This window comes from Ostrinia furnacalis, unplaced genomic scaffold (genome assembly GCF_004193835.3).
Source record: "Ostrinia furnacalis isolate ACB-3 unplaced genomic scaffold, ASM419383v2 OfSCF1299, whole genome shotgun sequence".
In the NCBI taxonomy this organism is placed as follows: domain Eukaryota; kingdom Metazoa; phylum Arthropoda; class Insecta; order Lepidoptera; family Crambidae; genus Ostrinia; species Ostrinia furnacalis.
In genome coordinates, this window is record NW_021131538.1 from 72,160 (window position 1) to 89,427 (window position 17,268).

At 37.3% G+C, this 17,268-nt stretch overlaps 1 protein-coding gene across 1 annotated transcript in view; it reads right to left on the reverse strand.

Annotated features, from left to right (window-relative positions):
- Nucleotides 1-2,850: 2,850 nt before the first annotated feature.
- Nucleotides 2,851-17,268, reverse strand: part of LOC114352247 (sex peptide receptor-like) — a 281,000-nt gene continuing 266,582 nt past the window's right edge. Inside the window, exons 2-4 of the mRNA XM_028303768.1 lie at nucleotides 8,650-8,925; nucleotides 3,582-3,819; nucleotides 2,851-2,919 (exon numbers count right to left, since the gene is read on the reverse strand). Of these exons, the coding sequence (XP_028159569.1) occupies nucleotides 2,851-2,919; nucleotides 3,582-3,819; nucleotides 8,650-8,873 (531 nt within the window). The 5' untranslated portion in view covers nucleotides 8,874-8,925. The remainder of the gene's footprint in view (nucleotides 2,920-3,581; nucleotides 3,820-8,649; nucleotides 8,926-17,268) is intronic.

Genomic DNA, 17,268 nt, shown 5'->3' on the forward strand with positions numbered 1-17,268 from the left:
AAGCAAATATTTTATATCATACGATAGCCAATAAAATTATCTATTAGTAAACGTAGAAAATAGACACACGTTTCATTAATGTATGAAACGTGATAAGGGAGTAAGAATGGATTTAATTCGAAAAAAAAAACAGGACTTTTTCACTTCTTTTTCAGTTATGTTCCAACACAAGAAAAACCAGGTCGTTAAAGTATGTTTTATTTGCATTGTATTATTAGTATTTGAGTTATTCTACAAAATGAATGTATATTTATTAGTTCACGTTTCGACGTAATTGTTGAACAAAGATACCCTTTCCCAGCGGTTCCATAGCGCTATTAAATGCGAAAATGCACTGCCTGAAAAAATCGCACAACCTACTCTGACTATATTACTAGCCGCGCTATGGAACCGGCTGGGAAGGGGTATCTTTGTTCAACAATAGCTTCGAAACTAATAGACGTAGACTAATAAATTTACAATCGTTTTGTATACACACTGTATATCTTAATAACGTTTTACTTTATAAAAAGGTTTTTAATTTAACATCTTCACATCCATGTTTCCATGATTGATTGATTAAAATCGCAAGCATTTAATGACTGACAAGTACTTACATGGCGCAGATTAATTGGTACAAGGGTGTTACAGTTACTACGAAATCTCGAATTTTATGGTTATTTATACATATACTTATAATAGGGTATTTGACACAACTAATCGATTGACGTATTTTTTAAAACTGTCAAAACGAGACTCCCATAGATTTTGTATGGCAATACAAGTATATTATTATGTCGTCACTATTTTGTCAATTCAATTAAACTACTTTTTTTTCAATTTAAGACCACATAATTTATTGTACCACATTATCTCGGTGAATAAATAATCTTTGAATCTTCAATTACAATGCAACCAAAAATCTTAATTTACAGGTAATTTAAAACTAATTAAGTTTTTGAGACCAGAATGAAGTGTCTTTTAAAATTATTGGGGAATGTTGTTAAATAGTCTATTTTGTAGGTAAAAAAGTTAAAAAGCTTTGGTTCCTAAAGAGAACCTATGCCTGGATGCGGGCGACGTAGGACCGGTCTTTGTGGAAATCCTTGGGGGAGGCCTTTGACCAGCAGTGGACGTCATTCGGCTGAAACAAACGAACGAAGAGTACCCATTAAAACTATATGTTTTTAGAGTGTGCAGCAAAAACAAACAATGGCGGTGAATATTAAAAACTGTCACTAAACTTGAAATACTTTGATCAAAAAACTGTCAGGTGAATGAACGTAAATTTTTAGTTAAAAAAAATATCGCAACAGTTTCACCTCCCGGCCATACTATTACATAGCGCTAAAAGGAATAAAACAATAAAACATATAATAAAAAGCGAGAGTGATTGAAAATAACGTTGTATTTGAAATTTAAATACATATAAGTATTTAATTATATTATTTATTATAGTTATAAATCATATAAAATGATATTTATATATTTATATTTAATAACATTTTGTTATTCAATCAAATATTCTATGTATCAAGCCATTATAATATTATAATTATAACAACAGTAAATAGGTATTGCATTACATAATACAATTAGTTTACCTGACGAGCTCCGTCCGGGCCCGCAGTCGGCCAACAACTGACTGTATTTATTTATTTATTTAAAATAGGTACACAAACAGATCACTGCCAATTACATAGCCATGAAATTAACAAAATATTAAATAACTAAACAGAGATCCAAAATCAGCGTACACAACATGCTTAGTATTAAATAAAGCTACTTATATTAAGACAAATGTAAATATGCATAAAAATAGGGTAAACATTGGATAGGGTCGAGGACGATTATTTATTTTTAAAGATTTCTGTTACCAATCTCTTGTACCGGGGAAAACTGCTATTAAATATGTCAATATCTCCACCACTGCGAACTACCTCGTTGTATGAGCGACACATTCTCACCATGGGATTGAAAAAGGAGGTGTTGTTTTTATATACCTGTAGGGAAAATATGTTTGGGTTACGGGATCTAAACCTGATGTTGAAATTTAGTGAAGACAGCAAGTCTGGAGCATCAATATTATAGATGAGTGCATATGTACTTATAGAATCAATTATAATATATGGTTTTCCTGTAAGAGCTGACAAAGGTGACTGATGCGCGTTTTCACCATCAACAACAGGAATTTAGTTTTCGTAGGGGTCACTTAAAAATTAGGGATTGATGGTGAAAACGGGCATGAGTTTCTTCCGCCACTTTTTCTCAACACCAGCCGATATGTTCTCCCAAAATGGTGGTAGAGCCAAAAAGGGCCCAATAATAAAGAATTTCGCTGAAATAAGAGGATTCGAAGAATGACGAAGGTAAATCCAAAGGTTTGAAAATCAGCGCCGTGGCATAGGTACATTGTCACGGCTAATGCGGGACCTTTTTGGCACACCTTATTCTTTGTTTTTGTGTGCGAAATACACGAAACAATTTCTTTCTTCTTAAATAACATAGCCTAAGTATCGGTTTCTAAACTAATTTTGTGACTATAATGAGTGCAATGCAAAGTAAGGTAAATGTGTATGTTTTAGTCCAACGCGTCCCGACGTAGGTACGGTTGTTCTATTCAAAATCAATCTACTTATCGTTGAATCCATAACGTTTAGCAGTACTTTACCTACATGTTGTGGGTGCGAAAAGTTGTATCTTTGAAATAATTATCTCGTGGTTTTTCTACAATAATAATTATAATACGATCTGAATATCCAAGTGGAAAAGAGTCTGGTTAGAAACAATTGAGAATCGCTAAGTATTGGTCGAATAAAAAATTCTTAGTGGCCTGGCGCTTGGCCAAGAAGTTGCCCACATATTGCGGCCTCAGCAGATGTCTTTAGGAACGATGAATATGAATTGGGTATTTTTATGAGCTGTCAAAGTGTGATCTCCCTGTAGATATTGTATTGTGTACCAATTAATTTATGACTGAGTTTTCCGGGGAAAAATTGAGTGTTAAAAACAAGTCGTGACTCTGACAGGGCTCTTAGTTCTCACACAACCCACTATAACCTAGTCGGTATACTATTTCATTCATATACCGTTCTGTAAATGCTGTCATTTAGACACTATACTCGTACTAATAAATTGTTTTTATTTCAGGCACAGCCGTCGTAGTTTGTTCCTTCGTTTGTGTCAAATAACGTCCACTGCTGAACAAAGGCCTCCTCCAAGGATTTCCATAACGACCGGTCCTGTGCATCCAGGAGCTTTCCATGATCTTCACGAGTAAGCCTAGAATGCGCGCCTCAATAAACTATTTCATCGATTTATCGTCTGAAATCATTGATATGATTTTATCATGGCGCGCATCCTAGCCCAACTGATAATAGTAAAAGTTAGCAAATAAAGAATCATAATAAAAATTAAAGTCCGGTCGCCGAGCAGATGGAATTTCGTCCAATGACCTCAAGCTACCCATCCTTATCACTCGCGCGTAATTATATTGCTGACGCGACTGTGCGACCGGCGGCCGCAGTGAGTGTCTTATTTGAATTGTGTAATTGGTACTACCGTTCTATTCATAAATAAATAAATAATTAAGAAAAACTTACCTCATTCATATAATTCCAAGCTTGACAGGCTCGAACAGGGCTCAACGGCTTATAATGGTTCCCGAAGGTGTACATATAGAACAGCCATGGCGCCGGGAACAGCATGGTGAACATGTCGCACAACGCCATGGACATCAGGACTATGTTGGTGGGAGTCCGCATGTGGCGACGGGAGAGAACCACCACTATGAGAGTGTTGGCCACTATGGTGGTTGCTAGGAGGAAGGGTGCGATGTATCTGTAACAAAAAGGTTAAATATTCACATCATGTATTATAATTATCTGACTTAAAAACAGAAGGTTCTCAATTTTTAAATAAATTTTAAATAAACAACTTGAAAAATCGAAACTGCCTAAGGCGGGACTCGAACCCACGATTTGCACTATTATCAGATTTATTAGAAGGTTCTCAGTTCGGTTGTTTTTTTTTACTTAGACAGATGCGAAATATAAGGCCTAATACACGTCACTTTACCCTGTTTTTTTCGGCAACCCGAAGACAGGGTAAAATGGAGTGTTTTGAGGGAGGACTATTTAATTCAAACTTAATCTAGAAAATGAACTAGACTGAATTTTTGAACAAGGATACGTCATAATACATAAATGTAAAGGTTTATATAATGTTTATATTATTATGTGAAATGTCAATGTTTATTGCGTCCCTGGTTGACGCTATTTTCAAGATGGTTCCTGCAGAATACCAGCATTCATGTTCTGAATGGAACATGATACAAGCTGAGTAGGAGCCATTTTGGTTCAATAAATTATGTATGTAATTTAAATTGTGTAAAACGTTTGTTTGAACCAAATAAACTATTTTTCTTTCTTTCTTTCTCGCGAGAGTCAAGGACACTGATCGCGATTATCCGGATATTTGAATATCCGGAATACCCCTGGTTTTAATTTATCCGGATAATCGGATTCTACTGTACATTATTATTTTTTTACAGAAGGTAAGCTTAGGAAAGTAATCCTATTCATTCAATCTACGTATATTACCCTCGATCTCTCGCAGCCATTTTCCAGCAAACGCTAAACCATTAAAAATATACAAAATATCGACATTCATTACAAACGTCGAAACCAGACCCCAGTTCCATCATTAGGACCCTCAGATTTCAGTTGTCATTTTTATAATGAGATGAAAAACCACCCGTTTTCAAATTGGATAAAGTTTTTGTGAAAAATATTATTTCTCAATGCTGCCGTTGCGCGTTGGTTTTTGTCATCGTTTTGAAGGGCTATATTTTTCTCGTTTGGATCTCTAAGGGTGATTACCCATTGTTACATTTCTCGAGAATTCTTTATAGGTATTGTAGGGGTTTCAACAACTGAGTTAACAATTCTAGTGTCCAACCTTAGAGCCTTAGGCTGAGTTGCAACAACTTACTTTGACCGTAACTTTAACAATAACCTGTGCTTTTTTTATGGATTTTGACAAATTTTTGACGTTTGCTAAAGTCAAAATAAGATGGTGCAACTCTGCCTTAGATGTCTCGTACCGACCGAAGACTTTACATGCACTCCAAATCCAATTCTGTAAGGAATCAGGTCGTTAAACTATATCAGACTGCAAGTAACTTCAGTTAATTGTAACAGGTGCTTTTTTTTTGTGCAAAAAACGTACAGCATTAAGTGCTGTCGACTGTGAAACAAATATTATTGAAAGTCAGTTTTTCGTAACATACTTTTTTTCAGAACGACGACTCAAAAGTCGTCGTGCCACTCGAAAGTGGTTCGAATTTTTGTTACAGTTAATAGATCTAGTGTATAATCATCTCAAAGATATTTTGTATAATAATGCGTGACAAATTAACATCAAGATTGTTATTTCATTTTCTAAGCTTGTTTGAATGTAATCGTACAGTCAGCGTCAAATAGTTCATGACACCTAAGTAGCCGAAAATTTGACAACACAATCAATTGGATTAATCTCTGAGGATTTAATCCAATTGTAAGTGCTTGTTCACGTTGACTCGCGGGCGCGGTGGCGGGCGCGGTGACGAAATATCAAACATATGTAGTGATTCCAAGTGTTCACGTACGAAACGCAGGTGCGGTCTAACTAGCGGGCAAGCTAGCGACTGGTGCGCGCGGAGCGCTCGCGGTAATTTCAACGGTTGAAGATGTTTGTGTGTGTTCATGTGTTCAGGTAAGTTCAACCAGTTTGAACTTGTCGCTAGAAACGATAGTACGTCACACTCGCGCGAACGCCTGGTGGTTAATGTGAACACGAGCTCGCAACGTTTCCCGCGCCCGCACCCGCCCCCGCGCCCGCGCGTGCCTACGTGAACAAGCACTAACAAAGACAGTCATGTTGCGAACTTTTTGGCTACTTTAGGTATCATGAACCAGTACTAAACGTACTAAAGTAGCCAAAAAGATCACTACATGTCTTTATTACTATTGGAATAAGGTTGTGTTGTTAATTTTTTGGTCTCTTTAGGTGCCACGAACTATTTGACGCTGACTGTACCTATCTACTTCTGAATACCTACTGTAATATACTTTGTAACAAAGTGAACTCTACAAGCATAGAACCCTGGACAAAGTTGCTACGTGTCTACTTGTCAGAACCAGTCTACCGCGAATTCAAACGGCTATATTGAACTCTGGATTTTTCAGGCAACTTTTAGGTATTGCGATGCTTTTAGTCTATTTTTGCTCAATCTATCCCAACTAATATTATAAATGCGAAAGTAACTCTGTCTGTCTGTCTGTCTGTTACGCTTTCCCGCTTAAACCTCGCAACCGATTTTGATGAAATTTGGCATAGAGATAGTTTGAGTCCCGGGAAAGAACATAGGATAGTTTTTATCCCGGTTTTTGAAACAGGGACGCGCGCGATAAAGTTTTTCTGTGACAGACAAAATTCCACGCGGGCGAAGCCGCGGGCGGAAAGCTAGTACTCTATATTAATATTATAAATGCGAAAGTAACTCTGTCTGTCTGTCTGTCGCGCTTTCACGCCTAAACCACTGAAGCGATTTTGATTAAATTTGGCATAGAGATAGTTTGAGTCCCGGGAAAGGACATAGGATAGTATTTATCTCGGTTTTTGAAACAGGGACGCGCGCGATAAGGTTTTTCTGTGACAGACAAAATTAAAGCTAGTAAAATATAAAGCTCGACCCGGAGTAGATACTTGGATTCCCGTGTGGGACACACACATAGAAACTTTCAAATGGTTATTAATTAATAAAACGCGCTCCTAACAGATACTTTGATAAGTGTAATCGAACTTTTATCAACATTGAATGTAATTTATTCTATTTATTTCTGGCTTTACTAGCGCTTTGAGACACATGTACAGACGACAGAAGGGCCTGTTCATCATCATCATCATTTCAGCCATAGGACGTCCACTACTGAACATAGGCCTCCCCCAATGACTTCCTCATCGCACGGTTGGTGGCGGCCTGCGTCCAGCGCCTTCCTGCTACCTTTATCAGGTCGTCAGTCCACCTTGTGGGTGGACGTCCCACGCTGCGTTTTCCGGTACGTGGCCTCCACTCCAACACAAGGGCCTGTTCCTAGTTCCAATAATAAATACAGTAACCCGTAAAACTGGACTTTCGTTTGAACTCGTATGACGTGTGTTGTAGTGGCAAAAACACACCTATTTCAATGAGGGCTATCGTTTTAGCGCTCACCAGTTAGCGCCACTGTAGAGTAAGGTCCTGTCACTTGCTAGTAGCGAAGACAGTGGCACCAACTGGTGAGCGCGAAAGTGGTAGGAGGACTATCGCATTTGCACTCATCAAGATGGCGCCACTGTAGAGTAAGGTCCTGTCAATCGCCAGGGGTGCCAACTGTTAAGTATAAAAACGATAGCCCTCATTACATAATGTGCTAAAATGTCCGTACCTGCTACATGGGAATAAAACTACGAAAGGTATTTCGGCAAAAATGAAAATAATAAGTAATACAAATATTTGCAAAAACATTAATCAACTTTTGATGAATAGCCACTTCAGCAGGAAAAATGGCTACTATGGTCTCTGGGATTTATTTTATCTGTAGGCATAAATCCACAGATTATATATCACCTGTCCCAGCCTGTCCCAGCCTGTCCCATACCTTTTATTGGGACAAAGGAAGGTAATCAAAATTGTAGCTACAATAAATATCTTTATTACAAAAGGAAAGAATTGACTGTCAGAAACCAGTGGACTAATTTCAAAAATTCTTTCTCCATTACAATACATTGTTCTTAAATAGTTTAGGGGGTGCGAAGTTAGCTGGGTGAGCTAGTAAAAACTCATAAAACTAATTATTTTTTAAAGTAGGCTTTTTTAAAAAGCACTTTTAACAGTAATAAATAAAGCATCTACCTACATATATAGATATCTACATAATAGAGTCTGACTTTTTCATCCGAAAGTGATGATAAAGTATTTGAATTAATAAGACTACTGAATAATCATATTGTGCTGCCAATCATCAGTCCACCGGGTCAGAAACCAAATCATGTTTGTTTTTCAGAACCTTTCTTACAAGAACGGTGTGTGTTTACTGTGGTACACTGGGACCTTACTTCGAACTCCTCCTATGTTCTTCTGATTAATTTCTTGGCGGGTCCAATGACAGTTAACTTTCCCCCGGGACGAACTTGACCTTCACTGGTTGGGTTTTTATTGGCGGTCAAGCTGTAGATCCTGGCTACACAGGAGTTGCAGCGGTGGGAACGAGAGGTGGGAATAGTCCCGTGTGGTACCTACACCTCTAACAATAGAAAATTAAGAACTAACAAGGGAGATTGGTCGAAAATGCGTTCATCTCGGATTTCTAGTCGGGAAGGTATCAGACCTTCACCGTTGGCCTATCGTGTTTTTATGGGTTAAAGGTCATCGCACATTTATCAACCCAAAAAGGGATCGTAACCGTATCAACTCGAGGCGGTCAGTATTCTTTGTATGAAACTCCGTACTGCAACGCACACTTATCCGCACCGTAACGTAAACGCCTCGCCTCGCGGTAGACAGCTCGCAAAAGGCGATACGGTGTTCCCTTTCCGAGTTGATAAGTCTGCTATGAACTTAAATGTAAGAATAAATGAACCACTTACCCATACATAGGCTCGGCATAGCTGATAGGGAATTCACAGGTGACATTTAGGTACACATGGGAGTGATTTGAACCACAGAAGTCATCTGAAGTAAAATTCGAATATCCATCTGTCTGGTTATCAAAATAACTATAATTCTTTTCTGTCGGGACATATTCTTCGTATTTGGGCTTGGTTTTATTGCTAAAGTCTCCGAAATACTCCACCCAGTCCTTGTCCGCCATCTTGGATTTTAAGGCGCTGTGCGCATGATTGGATGTCACATTATTGGGTGATCTGTGGACAAAGAAATAATACAAATTAATTATATGATTCTATTACTTTATTTTTAGATTGAAAAATTATAAATATTTTAAGGTCGATTATGCTTTATTTTATGTCAAAAATTTTGGGGAACTCTTAGGCTGAGTTGCACCACCTAACATTAACCGTAACTATAGCCTTATCCGGAGTCTTTTGTATGAAGTTTGACGGACTTTTGACTTTGTTAAATTTAAAGTAAAATGGTCTTAGCCTTAGTGTTTTACTAGCTACGGTAACACGCACTCTACGCTACAAATACACTGTAGCGAGAACGCCGTAGTAGCGTTCTTTACTACGAGTGCACCGTAGCTACGATAATACCGTAGTAGGGTATTTGCTACAGAGGTTCGTAGCAGGCAATCTAAATAGTGTGAATGAATTATAGTAGGTTAAAGGACGTAGCACACTTATCAACCGGGAAAGGGATCGTAACCGTATCAACTCGAGGGGTTCATTATTTTTTGTACGAAACTCCATACTGCACGCACACTTTTCCGCACCGCACCGTAACGTAAACGCCTCGCCTCGCGGTTGACAGCGCGCGAAAGGCGATGACAGCTCGCCAAAGGCGATACGGTGTTGATCCCTTTCCGAGTTGATAAGTCTGCTATGACCTTTATTCCCCTCGAAACAAGAGCGACTTTAGCGGCGCGATAATACTAGGCTCAAAGTGGCGTTACGTATTTGTAAAAAGTTATCAGCTACAACCAAATCTGGAATCTATTAACATACAATTTGTTCCAATTTACCAAGATTTTTGCTTCAATTAAAAAACGTCCTTTATTTTGGCTATAAAGCCCGGTCAAAGCCCCAAGCTACCCATCCTTACGTGTAATTATGTTACTGTCATGCTCGCACACTCACTGCGGGCGCCCGTCGCACAGTCGCGACAGCAATATAATTACGCGCGAGCGATAAGGATGGGTAGCTTGGGGTCATTGGACAAAATTCTACGTCCTCACAGACAAGACTATAGATTAAAAAAAGAAGGTTCTTTTATATCTACAACAAGGATTTCCAACCAACAAAGAAAGCATTTTTATTACCCAGTTACGTTTTTATTTTACCTATTGTATACAAATTCTTACAGCAGCAATACAACCAAATAAAAAGTTGGGTATTGGTTTGTTACAAAAGCTCTAAAAAGAGCTTTCAAAAGTTAATCAAACAACGCAGCGACCGTGTTTGTATTGTACCCGTCGATAAAGGGTAGGTACACATGAGTGGACCAAAAATTTAAGGGCACGCGAATACGGTGGAACGAATATTTTTTTTTTTTTTAGTATCTTTGCCTAAGATGCCTTGTTGACCACAAGTTGCAAGGCTGCTATGGAAAGGACTATGCTTGGTGTTACTTCAAGGTGAGAGTGAATAGGCACTTACAGGGCAAATATCTACCATCCTAGACTGCATCCCACTTAACATCAGGTGCGATTGTGGTCAAATATCTGCCTTGTTATGCATAAAAAAAACTTTACAAGATCGTTTCAGAAATGAGGAGATCCGTAAACGAACTGAGTCGCTGACATAGCCTGACGGACTAGCAAGCTGAAGTGGCAATGGGCAGGGCACATAGTACGCAGAACTGACGGCCGATGGGGCAGCAAGGTTCTGGAGTGGAGGCCATGTACCGGAAAACGCAGCGTGGGACGTCCTCCCACAAGGTGGACCGACGACTTGATAAAGGTGCGACTGTGGAAGTCATTGGTGGAGGCCTATGTTAGCAGTGGACGTCCTGTTGAGGCTGAAATGATGATGATGATGATGATGTAAGTATTAGGGTGAATATTAATGCTAGTTGCAATCTAAGTGCTATGCTTAGTTTAGCTTGGCAAACTGCAAACTATGTAAAAAAATCATCATCATCATCATTTCAGCCACAGGACGTCCACTGCTGTACATAGGCCTCCCCCAATGATTTCCACATCGCCCGGTTGGTAGCGGCCTGCATCCAGCAATAAAAAGTAGTATTTTTTTCGGTTCAAGCACGAATTAAACTACGGAATCCTTTAACATATAACCAGAGGGTCCAATTATATGCCGGCATCTCAATTTCAGACCACAGACGAGTTTAATTACAGACATAAGAGCATTGAAATTTAATTAAATAGTACGTAATTTCGGCTCAAAGGCGATTTCTGAGAAGGACTCCGCAAAAACTTGGCTACGGTCTGCGTTGTAATGACCGTAATTTCGACAGAACAAATAAAGTTTTACTGATGTCGAATATATGCTCCAAGAGACCGACTAATAAAATGGCTCATGGCTCATGGCTCATGGCTCAGAACCTAGTTTTTGTATAAATTAATGGCAATATTAAATAGGCAATTGTGATTTTGTAATTTGCTACAGTACTTTACTGTGTGACTCTGGCAGAGTTCATAAGGCTACCCTAACTTTACGTGGATGTCGTACAAATGATCATCAGAACGCCAAAACCCCGTCTGGCCAGCGTGGGTAGTGGAACGCAAAATTCTACATTTGTTTCTGATAAATTAGCGAGGGTCGAGCACCTGAAGTGGAGGTTAAATGACTTGATGATCGATTCATTTGTAAATAGAAATAATTACTACATAAAGTGATCAGTAATTTCATGTTACCTAGCCCGTAAGTGTATCAAATGAGAAATTATAAATTCATTCGAAAGAGTCATTTAAAAACTGTCAAAATTTTACCTGCTGATTATTTAACTTACTCCAATGCCGTCAAATTAAATTAGACGAGTATTTGCTATAAAACTGTAACGTATAATATAGTAACCAACTTTACCTACGCCATAAGCTAGGTTTAAGGCCGCCAGATGGCGGTCGTTAAACTAATGGGTGGGTAACCTACACGGGGACTTACGATGGATCTAAGCTTTGGGATAATATGTCTTATGTTATACAGGGTGTAAAAAGCATAAAACTATGAAAACTGCACATCTAATGAAGAAATGCATCAGGGAGCATGAGCAGCGAATAAGTACGTGGGATCACAAAATATAGATTTATTAGCATTAGAATAGAATAAACATTTATACAAAGATAAAAAGGTACCTACATAAAAAATTCAATAGCCTAGCACATAAAAACAAAAACAAGAGAAGAAAGAACAAAAAGTGTACTGAGCCCTGTCACTTGTAACAAATTAGTGGTAAATTATTTTTAATCAAAAATAAATAATAACTTAAGAAAAAATACACAATGTAGGTTTACCGATAGTTGAGAAAACTTTGGAACTTTTATCTTGAAGTATGAAACGGTAACTGTTTTATCCTCTAAAAACATTAGAATTTCCTTTTTTCTGCAAACAAATTCATTTTAAAAACTTCTATCCTGAACCTGGCGAATTCAATGGCCATATTAAAAAAGGTTTGCAAAGAACTTTCATCTGAAAAACGATGAAAAAGTTCGTGAGTGTCAAAAGCCAACATCAACATCGGACCGAGTTTATATGGTGCTGGATGACGTCACCTCTAGTTTTCAACGAAAAACAATTAAAAAAGTTTTTATTTGCTACGTTTTTTCGGATTTTTGGGCGTCAAAGGCTGAAAATATATTTATTCAGTCCGCGCGAATAGACACTGGAGTTTTTAAAAGGTAAAAATTCACTCAAATACATAAATTGACATTTTTGGTTAGGTGACTTAAAAAAAAGGTCCTACTGTTGACTTAAAAAGATCCATTAAAATCATGCCCTTTTACGAAAAGTTAAACTCGCGTTAATCTAGTGATTACCTTGACATTTAGGCTGAGTTGCACCACCTAACTTTGACAGTAAACTATTTTTAAGTTAAACATTGTTTATCAACCCATAGCGGTGTCAAAAATCAAAAATATTTATTCAATTTAGACCACAACTGGCACTTATGAACGTCAAAATGTAAATAATAAAAAAGAAAAGGTAGCCCTTATGGGGCACTTAACATGTCTCCTTATCTTTTGGACCCAACCAGCGCTTCGAGACAAACATATTTCAAGTGCTGAGAAGAAATTCCGGAACAAACTCACTGTCCAATACCTGACCACAATATCATCCTTGATACCTCAAAATCTAAAATTACCTTTGAAATATCTCCGCCATCCATCACTGGATCGCTCACATCCCCTGGTGTCGGGTAAAATAATTAACACGCACCCTGGAGAGTTCACCTACTCGTAAAAATACGCTAATTACCCCAAGGGTGTTGCCAGTTTGAAAGTCATCGTGGTGAGATTTTTTTAGGGAAAAAGTTAAGTGTGCAAAAAATTAAGCAGAGTTTTTTCCATTCTGGCTGAGGGTGGGTTTGATGATGTACAATTGATAGAAGATATCGCCTTTTCCTGGAGTTTTAAAGTGTCACTTTGGTGGATATTTTATAAGTTTAGCAGTTACACATGATGCGTCATTTTCCCGCCAAGCCGCGCCGAACGCACTATTCTCAAGAACTACTGGACCGATTTGAAAAATTCTTTTTGTGTTAGATAACCCATTTATCGAGAAAGGTTTTAGGCTATAACATCACCCTTAAACCAATAGGGGTAGAGCAGTAAAAATGTTGCGAAAACGTGAAATATTATTAAAAAAAAATCACGCGTACAAAGTCGCGGGCATAGCTAGTAAACTCTATAACAGAGCCCCCATCGTCTTTATATGGGAGACATTATCTCAATTAAAATGGCATCCAATCTGGGGTGTAGGGGAGACAGGGGTGAGTTGTAACAGAGGAGAGATGTGTCATTGTCGATTTTAAGAACTTATTAACTACTAGTGAGCTCGTAACGTAGTGAGTATTCTTGGATGGCTCAAACATGGAGTGCAGGTGCGGTTTTGTTCCCCAGTCGATGAAGCACATGATGTTGTGCCCTGAGTGCCCGAGCATTTTTAATGAATGCTGATGACAACGCCACCCTTGTAGCGGAGTTTTGGGCTGACAGTGTGTAGGTTTGCTGTCGACACAATAAGTAGAAGTGCGCGTATTTTAGCTCAAGTCTCCAGCTAACAAATGCGCGCTGTTGCGAGCTCGCTGATAGAAAATAGGTTTCCAATTAATCAACAATGTCACAACTCTCCTCTGTTACAACTAACCTCGGTCTCCCGTGTGAAGTAAAGTTGGAGTTACAATGCCATATACGGGAATTATTAATTCTTGTGGGGGTACATTTGAAGTTGATGTACGCGCTCTATTACTTAGCCTTAATGAAATGACATACAAGTATTAATTATGTATAGTTAGAAATAGATTCGAGTTTGTGATTAGTTCAAATATTGATCTGCCAATTTACTGTTTTACAAATAAGTATAAATGTTACAGGAAATGTATGAATTCTAGGAATTGTATACTATTCCTAGGAAATGTATGCAATTCCGAAGCTATTTAGGAAATGTATAAAATATTGCTTCAGAGATTTTTTAATACGCACATATCCTAGGACATGTATACTTTTCCTAGGAATTTTATAGAATTCCAATATTGTATTAGGAAATGTATAAAACTAAGCGGCACAAGCGTGGTCGTGTGATCGGGTGCCCCTCAGTACGCCTAAAATTTCATTTAGCCAAACCGCATTGGCCGATAGGTACTTCTAAGTTCTAACTCACAACTATTATTGTTTAGCCTGAAAGTTGTTTTCGCACTATTATACTTTGGCTGACAAAATATATTTGCCTATTGGCATACCTTTCTTTCGGCATCACGCATATTACGCTGAAGTATTGGAAAACCCTAATTTTAACATCTCTTTTATTAAACTATTATTGGCATGAAGGTTTTAGTACTCCTGTAGTTGGATAACAAAGTCTCGGTATACACAAATCCTAGGAATTGTATACAATGACGGATTTCATACATTTCCTGTAACATAAATACAAAAATCTTTATTGTGAATCATAGGTGAAAAGGTGACATATTACAGTAGGTAGTATCACTATGTTCCGCTCAAAGAGCATACAATTTGTCAGACAACAATAAAAATTGGCAGTTATATTAACTAATTAGATTTATCGTCAAAGAAAGCAAAAAAAGGGCCGGTTAAAAAATCTTCAAGACCTTCAAATGTACTTGAGCTGGCTCTTTGAAATAAAAACGAATTTTAATAAAGCTTTTTAAATAAATAAAAATGTGTAGTTTACAAGTTTTGTTTCGTAATATTTTCTAACCGACCCCTTTTCTTTGCGGTCCAGTGTAGTTTGCATTATCTACAATGTGTGTTATACAAGGTACTAAAGTATCTTTATTGTTTAGAAAAAGCCTTAATATATTCGTTCGTTCGTTTCAGCCAAATGACGTCCACTGCTGGACAAAGGCCTCCCCCGAGGTTTTCCATAATGAACGGTCCTGCGCTGCCCGCATCCAGGCTCTTCCCGCGACCTTTACCAGATCGTCGGTCCATCTAGTAGGAGGCCTGCCCACGCTACGTCTTCCAGCCCGTGGTCTTAATATATTAGCTGTTTCCTAATCTCATTTATCAAAGGTTCCATTTACTCAATGACTGAACACAATTGCCACTAAAGACATTTTACTTATTGAGTCATTGTGTTTTAACAGCCATTTACACGTTAAAAGGCTCGCTGCTTTTGTATAGCATAAAATATTAATTATTAAAATCAATTAGGTATTATAATAAACTAGCTTCTGTCTACTGTTTTGCTCGTATAAACTTCGTCTTAATTGAAGTTCACTATCGAAAAGAAAAGTTTAACTTTCCCCCGGGATAAACTTGACCATCACTGCTTGGGTTTTTATGGGCGGTCAAGCTGTAGATCCAGGCTACACTGGAGTTGCAGCGGTGAGAACGAGAGGTGGGAATAGTCCCGTTATAGAAAATATAATTGGAAACAAAACTACTGTCAATTTTTTCATTGTTTACATAGGATGATTAATTTTCCATCCCCTTAATTAGAAAACTGATGGGTTCCCATACAAATGTTCATTCCTTTGTGTATTGTTGATGATACTAAAGAAACAATTTTTCATTTTTTCTTTCCTTCCTTTCTTTCGTCCTTGTAATTTAAAATTTTAATTTGTTTCTTATTAAAAAATATTTCATTAATTGTTCAGTAGATATGAGAGTAAAGTCATTTAATTATAACAAATGCAGTACCATTAATTCATTACACCCTTTCAGAATAATAATTGACTTTCTTGTTAAATTCGTCCAACAATCTAAAATTAATATTACATCTAATAATAGCACAATCTAATTATGGAATTTTCATTAAATTTTCGTCCCCTTTGGAAGGTATTACGATGGATTTTGTCAAAGTCAGCCCTAAGGGTTTTTGTTAGTGATGGCGAAGACCGGTTTTTCAGTATCGATATTTTGCTTTTTTGTATGTAACAACATTAGTGTCTAACGTTGGATAATATTACCTAGGCCTTAATTTTTTTACAATAAACGCTTTAAAATTAGGGAAAAAATTTTACAATTAAAATAATAACTTTAAAGGTGACGCTATAAAGTAAGCAGATCTTAAAATATCAGTCAGATGGATGCATGATGGATAGTTGCAATATAGTCCTTAATATTGTCATTCATTCCTCCAATAAATGTTTTTGCCTCTAATGGGACTCGAACTGGGGGCCGTAGGTTTTATCCCGATGAAACATGAGACCGTCAAGATGAACTATACCTACTTAACTGCCCCGGCGAACTTCGTACCGCCTATGTTTATCAGAAAATTAAATAATGTAAGATTCTAATGGTGAAAGAATTTTACATATCGGTCCAATAGTTTCGGAATTCAATACAAACAAAGTATCAAATATATTTTCTCTTAACAATATACACACACCGGCAGATTTAGAGGAACGGAAAAAAAAGCATCAATATCATCATTATTTTAGGAAAAAAATGCCTAATTATGACATTATTTTTTAATTTAATTCTAAATATGAAAAAAATAATTGCCAACAGTATATTTTTTTAATTATTTTGTTTAAATTACCCCATCAACAGTTTCGTTGAGTGTTTTGAATTGAATGAAGCTTTTGCTAATTTGGATTTCTTTTACGTGAAAGATGTTTTTTTCTGAGAATTTTGTTGTGTANTAATTTTGACTTTACGTGACATTTCTTTCGCCTAATTTGTTAGTTCGTTCATTAAGATAGACTTTAAAGAGGTATTTGCTAAAAATTAGTTTGGGCTACGCTGCGGTTGAACATTTCTAGAAAATCTACCAGCCACCAAAATGTAGGTACTTTCTTATAAATAATTTAATAAAATTGTTTGTTTGTATTGAATACGCTTCAAAACTACTGAACTGTTTTGAGAAATTACTTCATTATTAGAATTCTACATTCCTGATGAACATACCTAGTAGGTAGGTACGGAGTTTGCATAAACTTAAAGTTTC